General features: G+C 46.9%; 1 protein-coding gene across 1 annotated transcript in view; it reads left to right on the forward strand.

Moving 5' to 3' along the window:
* SLC18A2 (solute carrier family 18 member A2) overlaps positions 1-15,340 on the forward strand; it is a 35,970-nt gene that overhangs the window by 10,228 nt on the left and 10,402 nt on the right. Inside the window, exons 4-15 of the mRNA XM_081268871.1 lie at positions 1,360-1,418; positions 1,693-1,776; positions 2,044-2,136; positions 2,903-2,992; positions 3,106-3,149; positions 3,221-3,281; positions 5,430-5,525; positions 12,157-12,235; positions 12,411-12,462; positions 13,046-13,109; positions 14,484-14,603; positions 14,741-14,874. Coding sequence (XP_081124997.1) covers positions 1,360-1,418; positions 1,693-1,776; positions 2,044-2,136; positions 2,903-2,992; positions 3,106-3,149; positions 3,221-3,281; positions 5,430-5,525; positions 12,157-12,235; positions 12,411-12,462; positions 13,046-13,109; positions 14,484-14,603; positions 14,741-14,874 — 976 coding nt within the window. The remainder of the gene's footprint in view (positions 1-1,359; positions 1,419-1,692; positions 1,777-2,043; positions 2,137-2,902; positions 2,993-3,105; positions 3,150-3,220; positions 3,282-5,429; positions 5,526-12,156; positions 12,236-12,410; positions 12,463-13,045; positions 13,110-14,483; positions 14,604-14,740; positions 14,875-15,340) is intronic.

The raw sequence follows: 15,340 nt of genomic DNA on the forward strand, positions 1-15,340 counted from the left end.
CAATCTTGAGAGGCTATTTATATTTTTGGTACTTGGTTTCTGGATGCACACAAAGCCATTTTAAAAACTATGAGCATAGTCAGGAGAACTTTTGGAAAGATTCCATTTAAAGCCACTTCTGCCCTTTACGTCCCTGGGGAAAAGCTACCAAAGGAAAAGCTCTGGACTGAAGGAAAGCTAGTGGCCCGACTGAAACTAGTCCAATGACATTGGACAAGTCATTCTTTCAAGCCTTGGTTTCCTTATTTGTAAAATGGGGGCGTGATTGTGTGCTTTTAGGAAATTATTGAACTGGTTGGTCTATGTGTTTGTAGGGTTGGGTGCAATCTTTAAATGAAGATGCTGTGATTGTGACTTTTTATGAGAGCCTGAGATGCAAGAACCCGTCCAGGCATGTCTGGGCTCATCACGTTTTGCCCTCCTGCCTTCCTGGGTTCACTTGGTCCCTCTCCAGGTTTCTGGGGCCTGGGCTGTTGTGGTTTGGAAGAAGCCTACGGTAGGGCAGTGGCTCATCCAGTGGGGGCCCTACCTGCTCAGGGCTGAGGGGCAGGCAGCTGCCTGGGGCTGCAGGCCGCTGTACACAGGGAGCTCTTGACAGCACAGCAAAGCAGAGGAAGGAGAGGGAGGAAATGAAATTTCTGAAGCGCCTTCTCTGCTCCAGGCACCTGGTGGACAGTTTATCATCCACATCTCTACATTCCGGCCCTAGGAGGTAGGGTAGCCTCTCCCTGGGCTGAGCCGACCTACGTGGCTTTAGGCAGGGTCACATGTCAGCCAGGCATCCGGCCTGGTGCCAGAGCCCTGTGTGGGAGGTGACCTTCCTTAGAGAGAAATTTGGGTTTTGAATTTTTGTACAGAAAAATGAGGTGTATCTTTTGAGGTGGCCTCACTGGGGTCAATGGAAAGGCAGGCTTTAAAACCATCTCCTAGACAGTGTGGTTGTCTCTGCTGCCAACTGAAGCACTTGATAGCCTTTTACTAGAGTCAGGTGATTGCAGATGGTCCCCTTGGGGACGTTCTAGCAAAGACTATAATTAAAGAGATTTAAAAAAAGGGGATGGTGGTGGTGGAACTGGGGGCCGTGTATTTTGGGTATGTTCTGGGTTACTTGCTCATATTGTGTTGACATTTATTCCAGAGAAATTTCTGTTCCAAGTGGCAGTCTACAAATGTATTCATGTTCTAAGACAGTCCAAACACTGAAAGGTCACATAGGAAGCACTGAGGATATGAATTTTTAGAAAAGCCAACCAAACGCTTATCTGTCTGATCCCAAAGGATAACCAGGAGAGAATCAATATAAAGCCTTAAAAAAATACCCAGCAGTCACCAGATTTCCCTCATGTTTGTGTTTTGCAGAATCGGCTATCCCATTCCTATGTTTGCGGGATTCTGCATCATGTTTATCTCAACAATTAGTAAGTGTCTCATGTTTGCCTTCTGAATGTGGGTCTCAGAATGAATCCTGTTATCCATGAGCTGAGAATCAGAATACAACCTGGGGTATGTGTATGGGTAACCGTTACAGAAAGCAGTGGACAGAGGGGATGTCCTGGAGCAAGAGCACAGTGTAGGAACATTGAAATGCTCCTTTGGAAAAGGGTGGGCCTCAGAAAGCCCCTGTTGGGATGGTTCCATCCTGTCCTCAGGGGCATGGCCCTAACCGGCTGGACTGGCCTCTTGTCTTGGCAGTGTTTGCCTTCTCCAGCAGCTATGCCTTCCTGCTCATCGCCAGGTCCCTGCAGGGCATTGGCTCCTCCTGCTCATCTGTAGCTGGTAGGTGTGGAAACAGCTGTTGGAGGGGGAGGCCCAGCCCTGTCCTGTGCAGCCCTTGCACAGCTTGTTGAACTTGGGGACTCAAGGCTGGGTGGTGGTGGGGATTCTCAGAGAAGGTGCCCTCCTCCTTCTTGGATTTCCTTTGGTTTTATGTGTCAGTTAATCTCACAGGTTCCAGAAGATCCCTGGTCTGGCTGGGGAGAGAGGGTAAGTCACAGATGCCTCTGAGCGCCCTCCAGCCTGTTGACTTCGTCTTCTCCTGTTTAGGGATGGGCATGCTTGCCAGTGTGTACACAGATGATGAGGAGAGAGGCAACGCTATGGGGATCGCCTTAGGAGGCCTGGCCATGGGGGTCTTAGGTGGGTAAGGCCATCATGCGAGCTTGCAGGCAGAAGGGGCCTGTCTGGCTTTGGGCAGTGACAGTCCTTGCCCAGTGGCCCTGGATACAGTGGGAACAAGTCTATATTTACACTGACAGATTCCCCAGCTGCCCCCCAATCTGCCTTTCTATTTCCTACTTTCAGGGAGACTGTGGAAGGTAGTGGGAAGAGTCCTGAGTTAGGAGGACCCGATCTTTGGTTTCCTAAACCTCCTTTGGCCCTAATGAAAAAGAAAGGGTTGAGCAGGAAGGTCTGCAGACCCTCAAACATTCTGAGTTATCCAGAGAACTTTCCAACTGCCTGTGTCTGCCTCCCCAGAATGCCCTCCCACACAGACTTCATAGGCCAGGGGACAGATCTCTCCCCTGAGGGAGAGTTGGATCCTTTCCTTTTTTCTCTGACATTTGGCCTTCATTTGGAGGCATGGTTCCCATCTGTGCCAGTCTGGAGCAGTGGAACCCGGATGCCCCTTTCCTGGGCTCTGAAAGTGGTGCTGTCCTGTGCCTGAACCGGTTCCTGTCCCCCCTTGCCTTTTCAGTGGCCTTATATGCTCTTCCCACTTCTCAGGTGAAAATCCACCTGGAGGAAGCTGTTGAGGCAACTTAGTATTGACGACATAGAATGTAGGGTGTGTACCCCAGATCTTTCTTTGGAACAGAGTAGAGAGGGAAATGCAAGAAGCAAGTAATGGTTCTGGTCTGGGGCAGGGCGTCCACGAGGCTGGCATGGCTCCTCTCTCCCACAGTGGGCCCGCCCTTCGGGAGTGTGCTGTATGAGTTCGTGGGGAAGACGGCTCCGTTCCTGGTGCTGGCTGCCTTGGTGCTCTTGGATGGAGGTGAGTGAGGCCGCGTGGGCACTGTTGCTGTGACCATGGCCTGCACGAGGGTGCCTGATCAGGGCCACACCTGCTTCCTGAAAAGGGGATCCTCTGTGTTTTTTCCCTTGCAGCTATTCAGCTCTTTGTGCTCCAGCCATCCCGGGTGCAGCCAGAGGTGAGCAGCTGGGGAGTGAGGGCCGGCGGTAGCCACGGTGACTCTTCTAAACCCCTGTTTTTGCTTGACAGAGTCAGAAGGGGACACCTCTGACCACTCTGTTGAAAGACCCATACATCCTCATTGCCGCAGGTGAGGCTCCCAGGTTCTTCACAGTCGAGGCCACACCCTTGAGGCTGGGGTGGGCGGCAGGTACCAGTTTCTATATTGCTGCTAGAAATGTAGGGCAATGGAAGAAGCCAAAGGCAAGAGGGGTTAAAAGTCTCAGGAAACGGTTTTCTTCTGTCATTGATTTCTGACTCTTAGACAGGTCTCTTTTGTGTTTCACTTGGGGCAAATCTATATGGTATGCACCATGCTCTGCAGAGCTGCCAGAGTCACATTGTGCCCCGGGGACACCCTGCCTCAGAGGTTTGTTTGAAGCTAAGCCTGCTCATTCCCTTTGTGTCAAAGTCATCATTGTTTGGCCTTGAACTTTCTGGAAGGATTTGCACTGCTGAGGTCTTCAGTGGGCATACTGCTTCTCTTAGCTACTGACAGTGGAGCCCCAGAGGGCCCAGGGGACCCCTCTCCTCCTGCAGGAGCACATCCCCATGGAGCAGCTGGCAGGTCGCGGAAATCACCCTTTAGTGAAAGGTTACGCCTTTGGTTTCTTGGCATGGATGGACTAAGAGAAAGCTTTAGGGTTCTGTGACTCTGGGGAAGGGGAAAGGCTGCATTCATCCAAGAGGCTGTCCCCAGTCTGTGACTCTGGGGAAGGGGAAAGGCTGCATTCATCCAAGAGGCTGTCCCCAGTCTGTGACTCTGGGGAAGGGGAAAGGCTGCATTCATCCAAGAGGCTGTCCCCAGTCTGTGTCTCTGGGAAAGTGGAAAGGCTGTATTCATCCAAGAGGCTGTCCCCAGTCTGTGACTCTGGGGAAGGGGAAAGGCTGTATTCATCCAAGAGGCTGTCCCCAGTCTGTCTAGGTAGCAGTAGGCCACCTCCCTGCTTGACAAGGGACCAGGTTCATGTAGGTGCTGCCTGGACCTGAGGCCAAGGTCAGCAGGGCCCTGGTGTCAGGCGTCAGGTCTGGCTAGTGCTCTCTGGGGTGGCCCTGCAGTGAGGCATCACACACAGCTATGGTGAGATTTTTCTAAGCAGGGCTCCAGCTGTCCAGGAGGGCTGGGGGTGCCTGGGCCCCTGGCCCTGCTGTCCCCAAGGCCATTTAAAGGCTAGTTTTGTTTAATCCTGCTGCTGTTGGCTTTTGTAGAATTGGGAAGCTGTTGTTGAGACCTCTTCCTGCAGCAGGCCCTGCAAAGCACAGGCAGCATCCCAGAGCTCAGATGTCCCTGGAGCCCTGGCCATTGAAGTGTGGGGATGAGGAGGGTGTGGTTGGGGACCAGGTCTCAGAGATATGACTCCCTGAACCTTGGGCATACCTGGTCTGCCTGCCTAGAATTTCTTGAAGTCTTACTGCCTGGTCCCATTCATGAAAGGAAATACAAAGATATACTCAGTACCGTCGGACCATCCCCAGTTCTGGGGCAGGGGAGTTGGGAACAAGGTGGGTGGGAGGAGAGCCCAATCATTTTTATGTTCTGCCTTTAAATGTCACAGAGAATGAAAAGATCTCTCATTATGTGTGCAGCTTCATCACGATTGTAAGAGTGTTTTGAATTTGTTCTAGCAAATTACAGGTTCCATGGAACACAATACAGGAGGCTCCCAGATTGATGGAGACAGTTCTGTGTGTCTTTTTCCAGATTGTTCTATATTTACAAAGGGTCTAGTTAACAGAGTGATAATATTTGCATAGGTACCTTGTATGTTTAGTTGATTTTTTTTTTTTTTTAAATCCCTCCATAGCACACCTGTGCTAACTGCACTGTGGTCTTCCTTGGATTTTCTGGCATTTCAGGGAATCATTAGAAATGTCCACATTCATTGAACAATAAAACATAGTCACAAGAGCTCAGGTTGCCATCACCATGTGTGGCCTGGAAATTGCTGGCTGCTGGGCAGCCCCAGGCAGGTTCCTTCATTAATAGATTGGATAGATTAACCAAATGACCAGTCAGCGCCCTCTAGTTCTAACCTCATGACTCTGGGATTCTACTTATTTAAAATTATAATAACAAAAAACTCCTTGTTAGCTCTTTGGCTTGTTGTTTTACCTTTTCCTTATGGAAGGAGGAGAAGTTCTAGATAATGTGAGCTGGGGTCCAACTGTGTTTGGCGAGACCGTGGAGGACACTCAGGACCTGAAGTCTAAGCATACTCACCCTCTTCCTCCTTCAAAGGCTCCATCTGCTTCGCCAACATGGGGATCGCCATGCTGGAGCCAGCCCTGCCCATCTGGATGATGGAGACCATGTGTTCCCGAAAGTGGCAGCTGGGTAAGGACTGGGGTGGGTTCTTTGGATTCTAGAACTTTTATCCCCAGAGTGGTTCCCATCAGTGCAGCCCTACTGAATTGAACCAGGATGATGCAGTGATTGCTTCTGTTTGACTGCTTTAGGGTCAATGTCTAGGGTACTTTTGTTTCAGCTCTGGGTTTTACGTCATCCCTGACGAATGCTTCAAATGGAAAGGTTAAAGTATAATATGAGATTGAGATTGATGTAGAGATATATAGAGAGAATATTCACAAACTTTTATTAAATTGATACTTCTTTTATTTCATTATTGTTAATCTCTAACTATTCTATAAACTTTGGCATAGGTGCATAGGTGTTTAGGGAAAATGATATATGCAGGATTTGGTATTATCTGTAGTTTCAGGCATTCACTAGGGGTCTTGGAACATTTCCTCCACAGAGAAGGGGGGTACCACTGTAAATGCATCACAGTTTTTTGTTGTTGTTGTTGGCATTTAGCATTGATATTTTTGTGACTGTAAATATTGATTCACGTTGAGCATTGTAGGGTACTGTGATTAATTTTTTTCTTTCTACAAACTTGTATTTCCTGAACAAGTTTTTGCCTTGTTTTTTTTTTTTTCATTTTCTTAGTTTTCTATGTAGCATTTATGAATCACCCCCTAGACTCTCTGGCCGGTATGAAGGTCCCCTAAAGGCGTTCATGTTCATTGGCTGCCTAATCTTTCTGGCTTTGCTCATTTGTGAACTCTGTTCCATCTCTGGGTCTAGATGGAGTGTTCTCCAGGCCTTGCTCCCCATCCCCTGGGCATCCTCTTTGCTTCTCTTGTTTCCTGGGTTCTTCTCTCCTCTGTCCTCTCTCAGGTCACCCCCTCATCATGTGGAAGGGCATTGTCCAGCAGCTTTGGGAAAGAGGGTGCTGCAAGGTGTGGGAGTTCTGAGGCCCTGCATACCTGCAGATGTCTCACCCGCCCCGTGGATGACTTAGTCTGTCTTCACAGTTCCTGATGGAAAGCATTTTCTTTCCGAGTTTTGAGGCCACCATTCTATTGCATTCGAGCATCCTGCACTACTGCTCAGGAGGCCCCGGGTCTTCTGATTCCTGAGTCTCTGTTGGAGCCTTTACCTCTCTGGGTTATGAGTGTCTGCCATGGCAATGGGCCGTGGTTTTTTATTTTTATTCTTTTCCCAAATACTGGTGGCTTGCTGGGTTAGCCCTTTCACCTGGGGAAACTTTTTCTATGATTACTCTCATTAACCCCCTCCCTCCTCATTTTCTTCTTTTACTCCACTTGGTTGGATGTTGGACCTCTATGTTTCATTCTTTTTATTTCTCACCTTTCCTTTTTTGCCCTTAATTTATTAATCTTTTATCTTTTAAGCTATCTATCAAAGTTTTAAAGTTGATGCTGTTACATTTTTTTTTTTTCAGTCCTGGAGATTGAATGCAGGGCCTTGTCCATGGTATTGCTGTACAAATGAGCTACATCCCCATCCTTTTATTTTTTTAAACATATTTTTAGTTGTTGATAGACCTTTATTTTATTTATTTATATGTGGTTCTGAGAATCGAACCCAGTGCTTAGCACATGCCAGGCAAGTGTGCTACCACTGAGCCCCAGCTCCAGCCCCTTAATTTTTATTTAAAGATAGGATCTTGCTGAATTGCTAATCTTGAACTTGCGGCCCCCTGCCTCAGCCTCCTGAGTAGCTGGGATTACAGGTGTGCTCTGCCATGCCCAGCTTCCTGTCTTCAATTTGAAGAGCCCTTTTGTATTGTGTGTGTGAGTTGATCTTGGTTGAAATGACACCCCCTGGCCATTTCAGTAGGGACTTTCTTTCAATCTCCATTTCAGCTTCTATTGTCCCTTGCCTCCTTGCTGCCCATTCCTTGGGACATTAACCATTCCAGTTTAGCTTCTCTAGAGAACCTGCATCCTTTTGGGATGAGGGCTGGAGGGCTGGAGGGCTGGAGGGCTGGAGATCCAGCTTCTCTCAAAGCAGCTTTCCCACCTTTTCCCTGTCCACAGTCCCCGCTCTCAGCCGACCTTCTCAACTCCTCATTCCTCAGCTCCTGAACTTTCTGGAGTATGAGGCATAGGGCTCTTGCTTCTTGTTGACAGCTCCACACACAGGTGGAAGGTTCCAGTGTTCCCTGTGTGTCCACCACCATTGCCCTCTGTTTGCTTCTCTTTCTTGTTACTGCTTCTCCTAGCCCATTCTGTTTGTCCTTAGGCCTGGGGAGGAGCATGTGGGATGTGTGCCTAGAACTTTCATTTATTCTTTTAGGAATATTTGAATAGAAATTGGGGGTGTGGGAAGTGGAGTAAATCCTAGAAATTCAATCTGCCCTTTTTTTTTAAACTACAAGGCTATCATTATTTTAATGGTGAATATTCTGTTTAAGATTATGCCAGGGGCCGTGGCTCAGTGGTAGAGTGCTCGCCTAGCATGTGTGAGGCCATGTGTTCGATCCTCAGCACCACATAAAAATAAATACATAAAATAAAGATATTTTTTAAAAAAGGATTATTCCATAAATTTGCAACCATTGCCTTTTGTTGGGCATTTGGGTTACTGCCAGTTTGTACCATTAGAAACCATACTGCAGAGAATACCCATCATCTGCATCCCTCTTCATGTTTGGAGATATATTTGTCAGGCACAAATCCTAAAAGTTAAACGAATGTTTTAGTGCCTGGAAGTGAGTGTTTTAACACAGCTATTATTGGTCTTCAGTCTTTTCCAGTGACTAAAACATGTAAGAAAGGGGAGCTTGTTTTAATTTCATTTAATAAGTGAAATTGAGCATCTTTTCTTATTGATATTTGCCCCTTTTCTTTAAGAATTGATTGATATCCATCTTAGAGATTTATTTTCCTTTCATAGTTTTTTGAACTCACATGGGAGATCGCAGGGAGACTCAGTTTTGAGTTAAGCTGGCATTTTTAATGCCCCCAAGCCTTTCTGCAGGCCACCTGCATTTGTCCTTGAGCATCCAGCCCTCACAGGGGTGTCTTCTTGGAAGCTTCCACCTCTTGATTTAGACTGTGTCCTATTCTGGCTCCCACCACGTGGTCCAGCCTGAGAACCCGCCAGTCCCTTCAAGTTCTGCATTGATTTGCTGGTGTTCTCTCACCAACCAATCCTTAAGCAGCCCAAGCTAGGTGTGAGGTTTCTTTCTGGGGTGATCATAGTCTTGTGGATTCAGTTGTTGGTGGTGATTGCACAACCTGGTGAACATACCCAAACCAACCAAACTGCACACTGTCAAGGGTGAATTTTACAGGATGTGAATTGTGTCACAAAAGAAGCCCCAAATAACAAGAGTTATTCCCTATAAGAGGGAGGATTCTTAGAGCTAAGCAAAGGTTATTTCTTAGGCATAAAATATATCTCTGAACTTCCCGGGAGTCAAGATGGGAGAGGAAACCCAGGGACCTTCAAGGTCCTGGGGAAAGCACCCTGCTCTGCAGGAGGAGCACTTCCTCTTGTGCTTAGTGCTGATAGGTTTTGCAAAAGATGAGGACATTCTCAGTCTTGCTGCTGCTCTTGTAGAGGTGTTTCCCAGCTTTTCCCTTCCCTCTGGGACCTGGGTCTCAGGTGTCCTCAGGAAGCACCATCTCCCAGGTGGGCGTGCACAGCCCAGCAGAGCTCCCTGCACTTGACTGCATAATGTGGGCTGTGAGGCTTTCCCCAGGCCTTCTGAGTTCCACTTAATTGGCCTGTGATCCTAATTAAATGTGGCCCAGCCATGTGCAGGGCACTCTAGCTGCTCTGCTCTTGTCCTCTTCAAAGCCCGAGGCTTCCTTTGTAAAGTCTTTAAGGTCAGCCAGGAGCCCTGGGCCACGTGGGTAGACAGCAGAGTACAGGCTGCCTGGATGTCAGGGGGAGGTCATTTTTCAGGTTCATCACCTGCGCTTTCAGTGTCCACCTGACCAGCACCACACATTTCCACCACTGAGGTTCCTCTCCCGTTTGCCTCAGAGGTAGACTAATCTTTTTTCAAGAGAATCTAATTTCTCTTCTGTTTTCCTCAGATCCAGCAGGGGGGAAACATGCCACCTTTTGTGGGTTTCTGAAGTTTGGGGTCCATGGCTTCTGCATCCCCCCAGGCCCCAGAATCTGGGGATACTGTGGGAGACACGTTATGAAGGACCAGTGCCTGCAGGCCAGTCAGTCCTCTGGAGCAGCACAGCTCTCCTTCCCAGTCTCTCTCAGCTCAGGAGTCTTCTGCAATCTGCTATAACCCAGTGTGGACAGGAGCCTTTCCACCTCTGTGTGTCCCTTGTCATTTCTGGAGAAGGAACAAAAGTCAGAGCTTACTAACTATGTGGACAACCCACAATTACTCTCCTTGGGCCATGGTTTTAGGGGAAGTAGACTCCCTTGGCCTGCCCCCCACCCCCACCCAAACTCCTCTCTGACATTTGGCAGGAAGTCCTGAGTTTGGGTTGGTGGAGAGAGAATTCTTTCATGGTGTTTTCTTTTTACCTTAAGTTCTAGTCACATGACCTCCCCCAGAACCTTGATTCTTAGGAACTCAGAATTCAGAGTGAGGCCTATAAATCCCCAAGGGGGGGGGGGGGTGTAGACCCAGGCAAGGCTGGAGTCAAACTCTTTCTTCTGGTTCTTCCAGCCCATTTGTCTTGAATAAGATGTGGTGATGCAGTGCGGGATGGAGGACAGGGTGGGGCCACTCTGCTCCTAGCCAGCTATGACCTCATGTCATGTCCTGTGCCAGCCACGCAGGGTCCCAAGACAAGAGGATGGCCAGCATCCTGTGGTTCCCTGATGTGAGGCCTCCCCTAAGATAGGGCAACCTAAGACCATTGTCTCATTTCATTTACAAGCAGAGCCTTGGGGGGATGGGCGCCTAGGGGCAGGTCATCTGGAGCTGGGAAGAAGCCCAAGGGCACATTCCCTGCATCACTGCTAGGACTGTGCCGCCAGCTCCAGCTCCTGAGCTTCTGTGGCTCTTTATCATGGGGCTTGCACTGTTGTTTTTCTTACAGTTTATTGCTTCCTTCATTTACTCCTCCCTTGCCCCAGAGCCACTTATCATGACACAAGGATGACAGGATTTCTATGCACAGACTAACAGTCTGTGGAGTGTGGGAAATTGGCCGCTTACCTCGGAGGTCAGGTGTAGATTCCATCTGCTTTGGGGAGCTTGGCCAGCTGTGGCTCTGGGCTCCTGGACCACGGTGCCTGTGCTTTTGTTCCATTCTTAATGAGGGAATGTCTCTGTTCAAACATCATCTGACTTTTTCTTTCAAAGACATTTTTGTGGTGACAAGAGCCACACTGTCATTGTCTCTGCTGCAGGCCATTGCTGTGCTAGGCACACGGCTGTCAGTAAATGTTTGCTGAATCAGATTACACTGAGCAATTATTTGGCCACCGCATATTGCCAAGTATGGTGGAAATGATTCCCTGGAACATGAAGTGAGATTGCTCTTTATTATTATTTTCCAGAATCCCCAGGCCTGGAATGATTTGGTTTTGGATTTTGCTCATGGAACCCATCATTCTGAAGTCCCTACTGTGTTGGAGGCTTGACCTTTCTCCGGGGTTGATGGCTTTCATTAGTGCCTATTCTTAAAGGGACAAGATCATACTTGTCCAGGAAGGCTCCAGGGCCTCTGCATTTGGAATGCAGCAGGCACTTACAGACAGTCTGGGACCTAAGGCCATCATGATTGAGAACTGGGAAGCTTTTACCATTTGTGGATAAGGCTTGGAATCAAATATGATTTATCTGTCTTCTGACAAAAAATGCTAGAGTTTGATAAGTAGTCTCTCTTAAAGAGATTGTCTTGTCATCCTAATAATAGATAGTGAGTTGAGGTGGACACAGTCCATGACAGCCAAGCCTGGTCTGTCTTGACTAATCTTCCTGTTCAATGAAGGGGCATATTCAAGGCAGCCACTGTCCTACCTGCAGGAAATCTCTCCTGGCTCATGAGAACCTAGGAGATGCAAGTAATTCGACCACAGACATGAAATTGTCAGTCACATATGATTCCACTGCAAAAGGTGACCACGTAGATTCAGTTCTGTTTTTGACATGTAAAAATGGTCATGAAACTAATTGAGAAAAGCAGGATGTAGAGCAGTAGACACAGCATAGCCCCGTTGGAGTGCACAGCATCCTGTGCCCACATGTGTACTTATAAACTTAAAAGGGAGAAGAGTGATGGGGTTTGGATAATTTTATCTCCTGTCTTTTCACTTACCTCAATTTCCCCTAATACTTTCAACGATTGCATTTTACTTCTGATATGCAAAATTGAAGAGAGGAGCAGGACACGTGCGTAGACGCCTGGTGCACACAGGTCCTGTTGCTGGCCTCCTGCAGCTGGGAGCTGTGCGTATCAGTGCACGTGTCATGCCTGCTCCAGACAGATGAAGCCGAGGATAGAGAAATGATTTTCATCTCTGGAGTGTCTCAGCAGCTCTATGGGACAGACGAGCCGTGTGGGGTCCAGACTGGAGCCGTGGGCTGCCGGATATGAGCTGCTCGGGCGCAGGCCCTGGGGCTTCATTTCATCTGCTCTAATCAACACTGGGGTGTCTGTGATTATTAGTTTTTCTAACATGTGACTGCTCTCAGTACTGATAAGGTGTCCTTTTCATAAATTTACAGGCGTTGCTTTCTTGCCAGCGAGTATTTCTTATCTCATTGGAACCAATATTTTTGGGATACTTGCACACAAAATGGGGAGGTAAGATTAAATGAAAACAGGCTTCTTTCTGTTATACTGATAATGAAGTGATTCTTTTTAAAAAAGTCTAAGTGTTTCTACCTTAGATGTTACAATTGTTTTGATTTCCATTGAATATTTGTACTGGGGAAAAACATTAAATGTTCATTTATTGATGTGCTTTTTCTTTTGACAGATGGCTTTGTTCACTTCTAGGAATGATAATTGTTGGAATCAGCATTTTATGTGTGAGTAAAAGATGGCATTTGACAAGTGGGAACAGTCTGAGACTGAGACTTTGGTTTGGGGCAAGACTCACCAAGCAACATTATAGCAATTCGAGTTTGGTGATGTTTAGTTTTGTTGTTTTCCATTTTATTTTATTTTATTTTTTTTTTTGGAAAAGACTCTCCAATGCATTTATGTTAGAAATTTAGATATTTTATTACCTAGTTTGCCTTTTACCCCCTCCATTATTTAAATCTTGCCATATCTTAAATGCTGTAGAGCAACTAGCCTGAAACAATAGCAGGATGTCTTCCTAGAATAGAACATCTCCTACCAGTGGCCAATAAATACCCCAAATGAGACCTCCTTGTCCTTGTCAGACATTGAGTGTGGACTAGGCTGATCCCTCACAGATAGCAACTAATTTTTCATGGTCGTCAGAATACTGTTTTAATGATTGGGATGACAAGTCCCATCCTTCCTTTTCCTTGTATAGGGAGTAGCCATATCAGGCCCAGAGAAAACATGTTTTTAATAAGTTTTCAAGATTACTTGGAGTTGGATATTCCATTATTTTATCATGACATTTATTTCCTCTTACAGATTCCTTTTGCAAAAAACATTTATGGTCTCATAGCTCCCAACTTTGGAGTTGGTTTTGCAATTGGTAAGTTGCATGCGGCTTATGCCTAAATTGAACACTTATTTAACCTCTAGGAGAGATTTACTCTGGTAGAGTAAGTAGACTGTAGTTCTCAGCCTAAATTTCTAGAGGTTCGAGCAGAGGCTGCTGGCAGCTTAGCCCAGTGATATCCTGTAGACCATCTCCACAAACACTTTCTTCCACTACGCATCATTTATGTCCTGGAAACCAGCATTTCTAAATGCCTGATGCTTAGAAGCAGACTGCTGTGCCACTGCTATGCTTGGGCAAACAGGGGACCCCCTCACCTATAGCACATCTCCCAGGACTCCTATCTGAAAACAAACCAGACAAGGCTGGGGGACAAAGTCGAATGGGGACCATTCGACTCTTTGCCTGGCTTCCAGCTCTTATGTTTGGTTCATCCCTTGCTCCCCAGCACCTTGCCCATATCAGGAGATCAGCAAATACTCTTTGAATGAAAGACATTTCTCTCTGTGCGGGCTGTTGCCTGTGGAGGGGAGGGAACTAACATTTCTAATGTTTGAGTCCTCCCCTGGTGTGTTCATGGACACTGGCTCTCCGCAGCCAGTCATCAGCACCTCCATTTTGTAGATGGAGAAACAGTGTTCAGAGAGGTTAGGTCTGACCATGCTCACTCAGCCAGGCATTTGAATCCAGCACTCTGAACACTTGTGCCCTTTATGCTCCCTGTATCTGGCTGTTTAAGAGATCAGAGATTCAAATACTGGTCTTTGTTGTTGGTTTTAGCCAACTACATGAGACTCCCTCTTTGGGTTTTACTTCCCCAAGTAGAGCCAGATGATCTCTCAGGCTCCTTTGTATATTGGTATCTTCTGATTTCTCCGTAGCATTTTCCACCATGGTGACTCTGATGGTTGGAGTGTGAGGGCTGGTGTGGATGGGGAAGAGGCTAGGTGAGACCTGTAGGTGTGCCAAGTGGCAAGGGACAAGAGGATGAGAAAAATGGCGAATCAGGGAAGCACCAGCAGGAAGTAGGCTCCTAGGGATCCACATAGCTAGTAACCTGCAAGTCCACTGGATCTGAAGAACGGCACGGTAGGTCACCAGAGGACTAGACGCTGTCACCCAAAGATGGGCCATTCTGGCAGAGGGGGACAAGGTGAGATTAAGGCAGGGGGCAGGCAAGTAGAGGCTTAATAAAGGACTCAGACTGTGGTGCTGGATTCCACCCTCAACCTTAGTTACCTTCCACTGACTGTCCTCAGTGAAAAGTTTGCTGTCAAGGGTCCACCATTGCAGGTGGCGATGACAGAGGGGAAGAGCTGGCAGTGTAGTGAGTTTAGGACACTGTCACTCAGCTCATTTTTGCTTTTCATCTGTTTTCTATACACTGTGCTCCCTGACTGTCCACAGGGATGGTGGATTCATCAATGATGCCTATCATGGCCTACCTCGTGGACCTGCGGCACGTGTCCGTCTATGGGAGTGTGTATGCCATTGCAGACGTGGCGTTTTGTATGGGATATGCTATAGGTAAGAACATGGCTTTCAAAAAAGCCTTTTACCTCTGTGCAGGATGGATAATGCTTCCTAAAAATATTGAAGTCTTTGCATTCTCTGTGGACAAGGCATTTGGGGAGAGCTTTATCTAATTCTCTGTTTCCTGAAAGGTCCTTCTGCTGGTGGTGCTATCGCAAAGGCAATTGGCTTTCCATGGCTCATGACAATTATTGGGATCATTGATATTCTTTTTGCTCCCCTCTGCTTTTTCCTTCGAAGTCCACCTGCCAAGGAAGAAAAAATGGTAAGAAAAATTGGGGATTCAATGAAGCCATCTGGGTTATTTCCTCATGGTTCAATTGGAAAATATATTTCTGATCCTTTTGGGCAGAAGTCTCCAAACACACAGTTCCTGTTTAGTTTGTACCCCAAGGGTAGTTACTTGTTTTATTTTTACTACCTTTATAATTATTTCTTTCAAGTAGTATGTTTTTAAACTTAAAGAATGAAATTATTTTGTACATAGATTAGTGTCAGTACTCTTTTCAACCAAGTATAAGCCTGGCAGCATTCAATTTGATTTTCTGTGGATCTTGCAAATCTTGGACATAATTTCCCAGGGCCATTTGTGGCACTGTTTGCGTTCTCCTAACTCTTTCAGCATTCAGTGACAATTGGTGTCTTGTTCCTTACTGTATCTTACTGTATATAGGAATAGAGATGATTTTAGGTATTTTTTTCTTATTGAAAACCATTGTATATGCACCCTG

The sequence above is a fragment of the Spermophilus citellus genome (assembly GCF_964194105.1).
Source record: "Spermophilus citellus genome assembly, chromosome: 15".
NCBI lineage: Eukaryota > Metazoa > Chordata > Mammalia > Rodentia > Sciuridae > Spermophilus > Spermophilus citellus.